The following is a 12,934-nucleotide window of genomic DNA, read 5'->3' as shown; positions in this document are numbered from 1 at the left end:
AAAAAATGCATAACCTCAATCCAGAGTTTCTTAACCTCAACACTATTGACATTTGGGGCTGGTAATTCTTTGTTGTGGGGCTGTCTTGAGCACTGTAGGATGTTTAGCAGCATTCCTGGCTTCTACTGACTTGATGCCAGGAGCATCACCACCACTACCATCACCCAGCCTTGTTACAACCCCAAATGTCTCAGACATTGTCAGATGTCCCATGGGAGGCAAGATCTCCCCTAGCTGAGAACTACTGCCTCAATCTAACCATAAACAAATATTGGGCAGACCCAAATTAAGGGACATTCTGCAAAATAAATGACTGGGGACTTCTGCAGCGGTCCAGTGGTTAAGACTCCGCACTTCCACTGCAGGGAACACAGGTTTGATCCCTGGTCGGAGAACTAAGATCCTGCATGCTGTGTGGCACAGCCAAAAAAAAAAAAAAAAAAAAAAAAAAATTAAATGACTGAGAGTAAAGTGTAAGTATCAAGGTCTTGAAAAATAAGAATGAGGAACTATAACACATTGGAAGAGTCTCAGGAGGCATGATGATTAAATGAAATGTGGGATACTGGATTGGATCAGAAAAAGGACATTAGTAGAAAATCTGGTGAAAATGGAATGAAATCATAGTTTAGTTAATAGTATTGTACCAATGTTGATTTCTTGGTTCTGATCATTGTAATATAATATGTGAACATTAGAGAAGCTGGGTGAAGGGTATAGAGGAACTGTCTAAACTATTTTTGCAACCTGTATGTAAGTCTAAAATTATTTCAAAATAATAACCATTAAACACTAAATCATGTTATAGTCTTTGTGATGCCAAAGGGAACGTCTCATTGTGGTGCTAGTGTTTGAGTTATCTTCTATTTCTGACAAGTATGAATGGTTTCCCATTTGTGAAAATGATGTAAAGTATTGTTTACAAAATTTTTATGACCAAAATATGAATCAATACAAACAAAAATGTTAAGTTAATAATAACACATGTGGCATGAGGATGTGGTAAAAACTGCAAAAGTGATACTCAATAAAGTTTGAGGAATAGTGATCTTAAGTTCAGTCTCCCACCTTTGAAGCTCCTCTTTTTTCTTCTTCTCCATCCACCACCTACTTACAAACATCAAGAAGTAAGATGCCTTAAAATGCATATATAGTATGCTACTTTCTGTGAAAGAAAGAGGAGGGAATAAAAAAGCATACGTGTATCTGCATATCTTTACAAATAGAAACATAGGAAGGACAAATCCAAAAACAATGGAGTTGGGTACCTATAAGGCATGGTAGGAATTGGGGTGAAAGGGATACAACAAAGGAAAGAGTGACACTTTTCTGAGTTAACGTTTTTGTATTGTTTTGACTTTTGGAAGCATGTTAATGTCCTACATATGTAAAAAATTAAGAAGGATGGGAGGGAGGAGCCTAAAACTAAAAGCAAATGGAAACAAATGAACCCAGTTGTATTTAGATGAATACCATAACCAAACTGAAGGGAAAATTTAAAAAGGACTAATCCAAGTGACTTATGAGCGTAGGCTTTGATTATACACACTCAAGTTGGGAGAGGAAATTGCAAACAAATCTCAGACTCTTTTTAGCAGGCTTTTTTGTTTTTGTAGTGGTATATACAAACAATTCTGAACTGATTTTAGATATATTATAGGATTAAGCAAATTAGTGAATGAGATGATGTCGTTGAGAGCCAGGATTCTCACTGTGGAAGAAAGCATATGTGGGATAGAGGAAGGCAAAAAAGAACTCTGTGAGAATGATTAGAATTGGAGGTATTGGTGTAAACTCATGATCTCTAAAATGTGTGTGCATACATGCTTATGGATGTATGGATGTATGTGTGTGCGTGTGTATATGTGGATTATATGCATATATTTCCTAGCTCTGTCCGCTGAGAGGGCTTAACTCCCCATAGATTGTCCCCAAGTAGCAATGAGCACACCTAGCACCCAAATCTTGATCTCTAATAACCTTCCCACTAAAAGAAACCAGGGCTGTTCAGAGAAATGGCTGATTTCAGAGCTGGGCATGGTAGATACAAGATGAACCTGCAACACCTTATTATGCCAGAAAGTAAGGAAGTCCTGAAAAAAAAAAAATCATGGGGGCATGTCACAAGGACACAGGCTGTAGCTTGACAGATCTCCCACTTGCCAAACCTGGGACAATTTGAGCATCAAAGTAATTAGGTATAGTAATGAATATAAACCATTGAAAAAATGGGAACCCATGAATCCATACCAATAATAAAATAGATAAATTAATGGGGGAGAAGGAGAGAGCACTTGCTTATGGTAGAATGCTGAGTGACAACTGATAAACGTGGAGGGAAGGATAGAATTGGAATGTCATCAGTGTGAGACCATCATAGTAAAGACCAAAGCGAAGAAGAATCCTCAATAGATGCTAAATCTAAGGGGAAATTTTAACCAGGAGCAGTATAGTCACATGGTCTTAAATTGTCTCCTCAATTGCTTCCTAGTTGCAAAAGAAAATATAATACCTAGACGGTAGAGAAATCAGACAACGTCTTGACTGGGTGATCCAAATTAATATCACCAATGAGAGACAAATGAACACTGTATATTGTATACCTCCAGATGTGATGCCCTGAGGACATAACATCACATGTGATATTCCGGCCCGAAATGCATGTCTTATATCTTATTATAAGCATTAGAAAAACCAAAACTAAGGGGGGAAAAAGGAGACGGGGAACTTTTGAAGAGTTGACATCCTTCAAAAATGTCAATATCATATAAGAAAGAGACAGACTGTGGAAATAGTCCAGATTAAAGTAGGCTCAGTAGATAACTAAATGTAATACCTAATCCTAAATAAACAAAAAGGCTATGCAGGATTTTATTGGATCAACTTATAAAATTAGGGTATGGACAGTATCAATATTAAATTTATTAAAGTTAAAAACCATACTGTGATTATGTATGAGAATAACCCTAATTCTTAGGAACACTGAAATATTTGGGGATAAAGGGTCATGATATATGTAATTTACTCTCAAGAGACTCCAAAAAGAGATACTGTGTGTGCAAAGAAAGAAAGAGAGAGAGAACACAAATGATGGAGCGTATGGGGTAAAATGTTGACAATGGATGGGTCTGGGAGGAGGGTATATGGTGCTCCTTATACTACATCTATTCTTAGAACTTTCTGATAAATTGAAAATTATTTCCAAATGAAAAATTTTTTAAATAAAAAAGAATGTGATCGTTAGTGATGACTGAATGTTCTGCATCCTTGAGAGAGACTTTATTGAGATTTAACAAGGCCATTGCATGCAGAGAACTAGGCTGAGAGGGCCTGGTTCACCTTTGAAAGTCATAGTCTGGAGACCAAAGTGCTGTATTGATAAACAGCCCTGCCAGTTTTCTTGTTCTCTTATTTTAACACTGTTTCTAAGGAATCCAGTAGAACTGCACCCCAAGGCAGTTAACTTAGTTAAGTCCCACCCAGACTCTAGTATGTGTCCATCTGTCTCAGAGGAGGCCATCAGACCTAGGTACAGGCCACTGAAAAGGACTGTAGAAAGCAGCACAGACGCAGAGTGTGAGCTACAGGCTCATACTGGTTGAGCTTAATAGAGTTTGTGTAGCTTCCATGCCTGGAGTGGGATAAATTAGGTAGCTTGTCATCCCAGAGCTCTTAGTCTCAGTACTGGCATTGAGAGACTTTAGCAAGAATTTAAAAATAGAAAACTTAGAGCTGAGTAATGAACTGCCCTCCACACCCCACTGGTGATTTACCCAGGCTTCATCAGCCCCAAGAGACATGGTGTTCTTTTCAGTAAATCAGAAAATACTGATACCATTAATTCCATCACTGAAATTAGGAATTCGATAGTAGAGAAGGTAGTTTTATTAAATGCATATATATGTCCACATCTGAAAAGTAATACCTGAAATAGCTTTAAGAAATCATGTTTTCATGTTTTTCCAATTAAACTTATTTGTTTTTCTTTCACCTTTCTTTGGTTAGCTCCCTAGCACGCAAACAGTAAAAGGTTTTTTAAATTTTCTGAGAAAAAAATTTAATTAAGAAAATGCTATCTTTTTCATAGTTTTTTCCTTGGGATTTGGAGGAAAAGCGTAATCATATTTGTAGACGACCTTTAGAACAAGGGACACTCCAAGTGTCTGTCATGCTCCCTAGGAGAAACTGTCTTGACGGGTCTTTGGACATTATAGGATAGAAATACTAAGATTAGAATAGGAAGTCAAGGAAATATTTCTTCTAAAGGAGAGCCCTGCAAGGCCTAGGGACAGCAAAAGGAAGTGGTAGAAGCCCTTTTACTTGCCAACTAACATAGGCGTGACCTAAAAGAGACCTGAGAGGGCCTTTTGGGGCCGTGCTGACCCAGGCCAACCGACGTGTCTGTCTCTCTCCCGCTCTCCTCTCATCTTTAGCATCCCTTTCCTGGCTGAGGGTGTAGGGGCTTTTCTCTGTTTTAGCAAAATTTTGGGGACTTCAGCCAATTCCCATCCTGTCTGAGGAAGTTCATAACAGCCATTCTAAGAGAGTGGATAGAAAAGGAAGCTTGGCCAAGTAGGGCAAGGCCCACACTGCCCATTTGCCCAGCTGGGCAGTGAAGACAGACAAGGGAAGAAGGTGTGCCTAAGAGCCCAGGCTCTGGCACTGGATTGACTCTAGGCCTCTCTTTGTTCTGCACAGAGTGGTAGCCATCTACAATCTTCATCAACTGTTATCTCTTGGAAAGGGAGAAGTAAAGAAATGTCTTGAGTCCAAAAGCACTTATATGTATCTCATTGCTAGAAAGCCAGCTTGAAGGCCCTTCTTCTATGTAATGATGTGAGTCTGGGATGGTGACCCCTCTAGAAGTTTATAGAGGGGAGCTAGCACCTTCCCTTTCATCACCCCTACCTTTGAAAGGCACTGATTTCATTTTTCTTTTTTAGCTTTATTCAGTTACAATTTTAAAATATTTATTAGAGTGATACCTGAGGCTAAAGCTGGCTGGGAAAGAAAGCCTTTGACAAAATGTATTTAGTTAACAGGTTTCCATCTGTTCAGCCAGTGTCCACATAGGTGTAATATATTGCCTCATGTAAATATTGCATGGCCCATTTATGCCTTGGTTCAGTGTTTCTGTGTTGTCTGTGTGTCTGGTTTGTTTCTGGCATGTGCATGTGTCTATATCAACGGAGTAATTTGGGCAAAGTCAACACAGCAAGTCACGAAACTCGTACTTGAACCCAGACCTTCCGACCTGAAAGCTCATATAGTTGCATATGTGGCACTGGACACATCCACCTTTATTTGTTCATTGTTGAATTCTGAGCTCCTAGAATGGTGCTTGGCACATGGAAGGCATTTCACGAGTATTTATTAAGCAAATGAGTGATTATTATGGTAGTCTTGTGTTTTGATTCAGTCCAGTGTTCGTTTCATTACAGGCCTGCCTCTGAGAGCTGTCTCCTAGCAGCATGTGCTCTCAGCAACATTACAGTGCTTATGGAAGAGATGACTCTGCCTATAGTGATTACTCATTTATTTTCTTAATTGCAATACAGTCTGTAGCCATTCTTTCTCTTACTATGTTTTAAATTTTATTCTTCAAGTCTACTGTAGATGGTAGTGAAGGATGCGAGGGGTTTCTGAGATCCTGATTTGTCTTATCTGTCTGATGATATTTTACAGCTTTTAGATCTCTTCCTCCAGTGGGATTGGTCAACCTACCTTGCTGACTATGGTCAGCCCACCTGCAAGTACCTCCGGGTAAACCCTGTGACAGCTCTGACCCTGCTTGAGAAGTGAGTACCCATCCAGTGGTCTGTGTTGGGAGGTGGGGAAATGGGGATGGCGGGTTGGTATAGAGCATAATTTTCTCTTTGCCAATACCTTGAAAAGACTGCAAAGAGGCCCCATTCTTAAAGTCTCCATAGGTGCTCTCGGCAGTCTCCATCATTGGATTTGGCAGGCCAGCCTTCCTCTTGTGGCCTCTTAATTCCTGAGCCTTGACAAGCTAGGGCAAGTATGGGTCAATGGGGCTCTGACATTATCTCAGAGCTTACCTAGAGATGACAAGAGGAGAAAGGAAGATGCCTTAGTTTGGGGCTCAGTTCAGCCTGGTGAACAGAGTGAGCCTGGCCCCAGCCATCTGGAGTATGATGATGGGTAGAGGACAGCCCCACAGAACAGATGGCTTCTGGTTCCTAGCAGAGAAGCTCCTGAAATTACTGAAACCTTCACCTGCCCCTCCAAGCCCCGCCCCTGCCAGACTGAGCTCTACTGTGCTGACTGTCCCAAGAAAGCTGTGTTGGAGGTGCCTCATTCTTGCCTTAGGCAGTCACTGGCCCGCAGAAGTCCTGCTACAGGGCTGTAGCATCTCTGACGGAGAGATGCTTCCACTGAGATTGAGTTAGCCAGGTCCGGAGCATCTCACTAACCAATAAGTCACCCAGATGCTGGAATCTGCTATTCATTGTAGCTCTGGCTTTAGCTTACCTGGTTGAGAGCTGGCAGACCAGAGACTAAGACCCATGTAAAAGGGAAGCTTTTTCTTGTCATCAAGCTAGATAACCGCTGGCTTCTTAGCAGCTTCCTAGGAGAGTGCCTTGCATCTCGACAGTGTAGCAAGTCTACGTATATAGCCAGCCAAGCAGGTCTCAAATCCTAGCAAGGCAAGGATCAGAGTCCAGGAGGCCAGAGTGGAGCCTTAGACAGAAGCAGAGGCTGAGGTGTACCTTCCTACTGTGCAATATGACAGGGGAGAGAAGGGGAGGGGCAGAGGTGTGTGTTTGGAGCCAAGAAACTAAGAGCCCAGAGTTGACTTTCTCCAGATCAAGACAGAGACTGATGTTTCCATTTTGACTTTGTTTCCCATGGTTCTCTCTCCCAATGACCTTCTTCCCTAGGATATCTAGAGAGTAAGTATATTATTCACTTGGGCCTTTTCCATCGCTTTGAGGCAAGTCCTTCCGGTCTCCTCGTTGACACTAATGACTACACTAATATCCCTACCCTGTGAGTTGTCCCCACCCTGACATACTAATCTACTAAACCAGTCTGGTGCCAACTGGCTGGCCGCCTCCTCTCTCCTTGGTCCTTAGAGTGACCCTTGGCTTACCAGTTCCTTTGGGGCTGGGAGTGGTAACAGGGATTTTCCCCCATCGGTGCCAGGTGAAGGGTTGTTCCCAGCCAGCTTCCTGGCACACGCAATACCCTTGCTAGTCCAGGGCCTAGCCCCGACTAGCCCTGGCAATTCAGCCCTGACACACGGGAGCTCCTCAGCAGTCTCCCCTCCCTCCCCGTGGTGAGGCCCATGGCTTTAAGATCTCCCGTCAAAGACCCTTTATTAGAGGCAAGGCCTCATCCCAGAGTTCTCAGTACCCAGCTGAAATGGCTTTTGAGTTGGTGCTTAGATGTCATATTCATTATGTGTCTAAATGGGCTCTAGGATTCCATTTGGCCCGTTGGCCTCTCCACCGTTCTTTACTCCTCTGTTCCTGAGAATCTCTAGATCCCAGAAGTACTGGCTCATCTACTTCCTATGGATCAACAATAGGCTAAAATAGTCAGCCTCTCGGGAGCATTCTGGAGGCCTAGCCAGTAATAGAGCCATGTGCTTAGCCCGAGCGATCAGCAGGGTTTAAAACCTCCCTTCCAAACACAACAGGGCCAAAGGCCACCCAGGTCACTAAAATCTGTATTTCCCAGCCTCATAGGAATCAGTCCCTTTACCTGACCCATTCCTGCTTTCCCCTTGACACTCTCTCCTTTTCAACCTGACACTTCTTAGCAGGCTGAGACATGGAAAGACCCAAAGACCTGATGAGGACGTTTCAGGAAAGAGAAGAGGCCCCTGTTCACTGAGAGGTGGCCGTAGCCAAAGTAGACCCAGATCGTAGGCTTACAGAATGCAGTGGGGCGTGGGGAGGGCTCTCCTTTGGTTTTAGAGCGTTCCAGGGTACAAACCAGCAGGCCACCATCAGCCGTCAGGGCACTTGAGTTTCTCTTTCAAGTAATCCCAACTCCAGGTCTTCATGGCTAAAACATCCTGGCCTCTGGGGCCTAGAGACCACCCTCTTTTTCCCTTTCTCCTCCCTTACTTCTGGAACTACCCTATGGGAGCTGAAAGCCAGCTCCGGCTGCCTACCTCTGGGCTGCTTTGAGGAGTCATGAAACTAATGATCACATAGGATGTTAACTTAAATGTCTTATAAAGGTAGGAAGTGTTTTTATTCCCTTATTGTTTCTTTCTGTTTTGCTTTGTGTTGGTTTTATTTAGATTTATAGTATATCCAGAAAAGGTAAAGGAGCTGTTCTCTGGGATAAATAATACTAAATCCAGCCAGTTCCACAAACATAATTGTGCAGTTAATGTTTAAGGGACCAAACACAATAATCATCATAGCCTTGGGGACCTTTGTGCTTTCTTTACAACCTAAGCCTCTGAACCTCTGTCATCTCTCCTTCTTCCTCCCGTCCAAGCACAGGCCTCCACGTGTGGGTGGTTGTACCTTATTCACAGTGTCTAAGCATGCTTGATGAGTAATTCCAGGCTGACGGCCCTAAAGCTTAGGTCAGAGAGAGAAGTCTCAGTTCGTTTGTGGCTGTCACTGTCAGCCAGAGCCATAAAGCAATGGTGCTCATTAGAACCTCCCTACCATATGGATATAAATATCCTTATGGGCTCTCTGGCCTTTTGACTCGCCTCTAGTCTGTCCCTCTGCACATGGCCACCCCACAGAAAAACAAAAACATGGGCCAGGATTGGCCAAAGGCCCTGGGAAGTCTGCCTGAGAGCAGTTTACTCCCCAGTGCCAGGTTCCTTCCGTCCCCTGTCCTAGCCTATCTCCGTGCAGGCCAGGGGACTGTGAAGTCAGAGCTGGCCAAGTTCCTGGGGGACGGTGGTGAGGAACCGCCTAGCCTGACCCCAAGGAGAAATGAGTCTGGGCAGCGTCCTTAATTCTCTGCCACTAGAACTATCCGTGGGCTGGAGGTCCAGTGTGCAGAGGCTGGGGCCAGAGTTAACAATCACCAACAGATGTCAGGGGCTGTGGGCCCTTTTTGGGGAATAACAGATGCCTGGGATCTGTCACAATGGCTTAGCCGGGCTTGGGGGCTGCTCCGGCGACCTCAGCCTGGCCTTGACTTTCTCCATCCATGCTTCCCAGTTAGGTCTCTCCATCTGGTGGAACTGGTGGCCAGAACTGCCCATGGTTTGTGCTCTAGGAATATTCCGTCCCTGGAGTTTTAGCATGAGCCAGTTAGAAAGTTTTCCAAAGGTCAAGATCTGAAGACATAGCAGCCGTTGAGAACTTAGGGGCTTGTCTTGCCTAAAGCCCCGGTTGGCTCAGTCTTTTGGCGCCTGCTGTCCTCAGCGCCATGCCCTCTGACCACCTCACTGCCCCTGGGCCCCTGCCCCGAGGCAAAGGAAAAGAGATCAGTCAGGCCCTTGGTTTTGTTAGCGGTAGGATAGACTAACCAGGTAGAGTGGGTTTGGAAATGCACAGTGGCTTTCAGTTACTCATGTTCTTTTGGAATTGCTAGTTAAGAGCAGCATTCTGCTTTACCTTTCAAATACCAGCTGTAAGGTCCCAGCAGGATTTAGTAGGTTTATGAGGTGATGAGAAGACCTTAGACATTCTCTAAGGTCCTGTTGACCGTCAAGGCTGCAGCAGGTGCCAGATACCTACAACAGAGGCATACCTGGGCATAGAAGGGAAGGAAGTAGGTAGGGTGGGTATGGATGAGGAGGCGATCGGCCATGGCCGGCTCTTGACTGTTCTCCAAAGGTGACTGAAGTGGGGAGGCCTTTGGGTGCCAGGAGGGCAGCGTCGTGAATAGTAGTAGGTGAGCATGCGCCTGACAGTGGAAGTGTTCTGGACTCTCTCAACTCCGGGTGGTGGTTAAGACACACTAGCCACCATTGCCGCCTCAAACACTTTGCTCTCTTTCTTCCTTTCTCTGTTTAGGATGAAGGACACTAGCCGCAAGAACAACATGTTTGCACAATTTCGGAAAAATGAGCGAGACAAGCAGAAATTGATTGACACTGTGGCCAAGCAACTCCGGGGACTCATCAGCAGCCACCACTCATGAAGGCGGCCTCAGGCCCACAGAGGCTGCTAGCTGCAGCCCCAGGGTCCGGACCCCAGCACTGGCTGGCCCTGCATTTGTGCATTCTTCTTCAAAGAGAGCAAATGTATTTTTTTAATAACCTATGTACAGTATTCGCATAACCTTTCCCTATAGTGAAAGAGGCACGAGGGTAAGCAAGTCCACGAGCTGTTGCTAGGCTTCAGGGGAAGTCACACTACACTGTCTGTATTTTCCTAGAGATGGCGGTGTCATCGGTCCAGTATGATAAACCACCTTTCATCTGTGGCTCTAGAGCTTAGATCTGGGGCTCAGAAACCACACAAACAAAATGGGTACTTGGCACTGGGAGGTAAGGTGAGTAGGCAGAAGGATAATAAAGGACATCCTGTTCACTCCTTGGTGCCCCATTCACCGTGTAGGTGAGGCCGATTCTTCTTGATGCAAGGAAAGGGCCTGGAAAACATTACTACTTAGTCTATCAAAGACCAGCACACAGTTCTGGAGGTTCATCTCTTCAGTCCACTGACTTTCACTGACCGGTGAACAAGCGTGCTGTGTGGCAAGATGACGGCTTCGCTCCAGTCCCCGCAAGGATGGCATTTTTTAGCCTAGATCTGACCCAATGCTTTTACTTCTAAGTTTTCTGGGGCCCGGTAGAGCTGAGTATGCAGCGGGAAGAATTGGACCTCATGACTAACTATAGGCTGCCCCACACCAGGAGGAGATCTTGAAAGCCAGTGCAAATGGAATCAGAGCCCCAGCCCTTCCCCATTCCTCTCAAGTACCCTGACCCTTCTTTCAGGGTCAGGGTACTTGGTTCAGGGCATAGGTCAACAGTTATTCCATAGACAGAGAGTCTCAGACTTGGCCTCTTCCAGCAGTGTCATTGGGATAGTCAGATTCCAGAAGCCTGAAAATGGCCCTTACTTTACCCTTAGGTAAAACCTTGGAATCATTCCTTTGTGTTTTAAAGCCAACTTTCTGGCCACCATCTTTAAAGGAAATGTCATCAACTCTGAACTGTGGGGCCAGCTGTAGCTGGACTGGATGCCTTTAGGGATGGAACCACTGTCACCGTGAAGTAGAGCGGGTCAGCCATGGCTAGTGGTTTGTTACCCATGGCACAGCTGTCCCTCACTAAGTCATATCCTGGGTAAGCTCTTCTTGCTCTAGCCCAAAGCTTCCATCCCCTTTTGAGATCCCCATAGCTATCTTTTGGCTTCATCTGAGAAGGATTGCCTGTAATCCTATCCCTCAAGCTCTGGAGTTTGCAAAGGAACCTGGACCAGCTAGCTTGGAGGCTGTGTCCTCTGTCCCAAATGGGCTCCCGAGACTTAATGCAAGGGCTTCACTATGAGGTCAGGCAGAGGAATCTGCCCTTTAAGACACTTCAGGAAGATGCTACTAAGGCTACTGGCAAGAGTATAATTGTGCATCACCAAACAACGACAAATAAGCCACACAGTCATTTCCAGCTTGGGTTAGTGGAAGGAAAGACTCATCAGACAGAATTCTTCACTCCCTTTGTCAGCTGCTGAGTTGCTTCTAGGGAAGGCAGTGCTTCCTTTTTCACACACCCCCACCAAATATTGTATCACGACTTAAAAACCATGAGGAAGAGAATATGCACACCGACAGGCAGGCTTCCTCAAAGCTGGAGACCAGGCTGCGTGTGGGCTCTGCAGAAGCCTGAGGCTCATCCTAGGGGCTAGGCAGTTTGCCCAGGTCTCAGAATGAGGCTCAGAGATGAGTGCTGCTACCCAGAACTTCCGTAGCCAAGGAAACACAGGGGTCCATGGGAATGAGACCCAAAATACCATCTCTCAGGCTCTGGACTTTATTAGAAAAGAATGAGAAATGACCACACTAATCCCATTGCTTCAGAAGGGCCCCCAGCACCCTCCTTCACTAGATGCCAGTTTACGGCGAGATCTCTTCCGCTTTGCGTGCTGAGACTTTGAAGTGGAATGGAGAGAACCTTAAGCATATCACAATATTTTTCAACTGTTATCATTGCTGGCCTGGTCTCAAACCTGTACCCTGGGGCTTCCCTGGTGGCACAGTGCTTGGGAGTCCGCCTGCCGATGCAGGGGACCCGGGTTCGTGCCCCGGTCTGGGAGGATCCCACATGCCGTGGAGCGGCTGGGCCTGTGAGCCATGGCCGCTGAGCCTGCGCGTCCGGAGCCTGTGCTGCGCAACGGGAGAGGCCACAGCAGTGAAAGGCCCGCGTACCGCAAAAAAAAAAAAAACAGAAAACAAAAAAAAACCTGTACCCGGGAGAAACAGTGCTATAGAAGAGAAAGTGAACAGGGTGGAGGAACGGGGGTTACTCTGCCCCTTGCACACAGAGGTCCCTCTACAGAGAAAGCTTATTCAAGCCCAAGACTCACAGGGTGGATCCTTTGCTAGATCCCTTCTTCCCTCTCGGTCTGCCTCAGCCTTCCTTAATGAAACCAACATTCAGCTACTGAGTTGTCTGTGGGGACACACTCTTGGTGAGCAGAGAAAGGTAAAAAAACAGGGACCAGCAGTGTCCAAGCTGTTTGAATTGGTGAAGTAGGAGTTTTCAGTTTTGTCTGTAGGCCTCTAGCTGCGCCAGCCCTTGCGAGGACTTGTACAAAGCATGGGTGTCCATGCCCTTCAGACTCCTGACATCTGGGCTCAAATGACCAGAGGTGTAGAAGTGCCCTGGAGGCCTCAGTAAGAGGCGAGAACATGGGTGCCTGGAGGTCTTTCCGTCTTCTAGTTGGCTGAGTTCTTGGGAAAACCAGGTCCGTATTCCTGAAGGGACAGTCAGGTTCGGGACCCTAGTGGGTTTCAGTAGTACTTTAGGCAGCTGGTA

General features: G+C 45.5%; 1 protein-coding gene across 1 annotated transcript in view; it reads left to right on the top strand.

The window, feature by feature from the left end:
• The window catches only part of EXOC6B (exocyst complex component 6B), a 715,292-nt gene extending 703,072 nt beyond the window's left edge, over positions 1-12,220 (top strand). The window contains exons 21-22 of the mRNA XM_082851950.1: positions 5,686-5,798; positions 9,966-12,220. Of these exons, the coding sequence (XP_082708076.1) occupies positions 5,686-5,798; positions 9,966-10,092 (240 nt within the window). The 3' untranslated portion in view covers positions 10,093-12,220. The remainder of the gene's footprint in view (positions 1-5,685; positions 5,799-9,965) is intronic.
• Positions 12,221-12,934: the final 714 nt, after the last annotated feature.

This window comes from Leucopleurus acutus (genome assembly GCF_964270905.1).
Source record: "Leucopleurus acutus genome assembly, chromosome: 12".
Classification (NCBI taxonomy): domain Eukaryota; kingdom Metazoa; phylum Chordata; class Mammalia; order Artiodactyla; family Delphinidae; genus Leucopleurus; species Leucopleurus acutus.
This window is presented reverse-complemented; position numbering and strand designations above follow the sequence as displayed.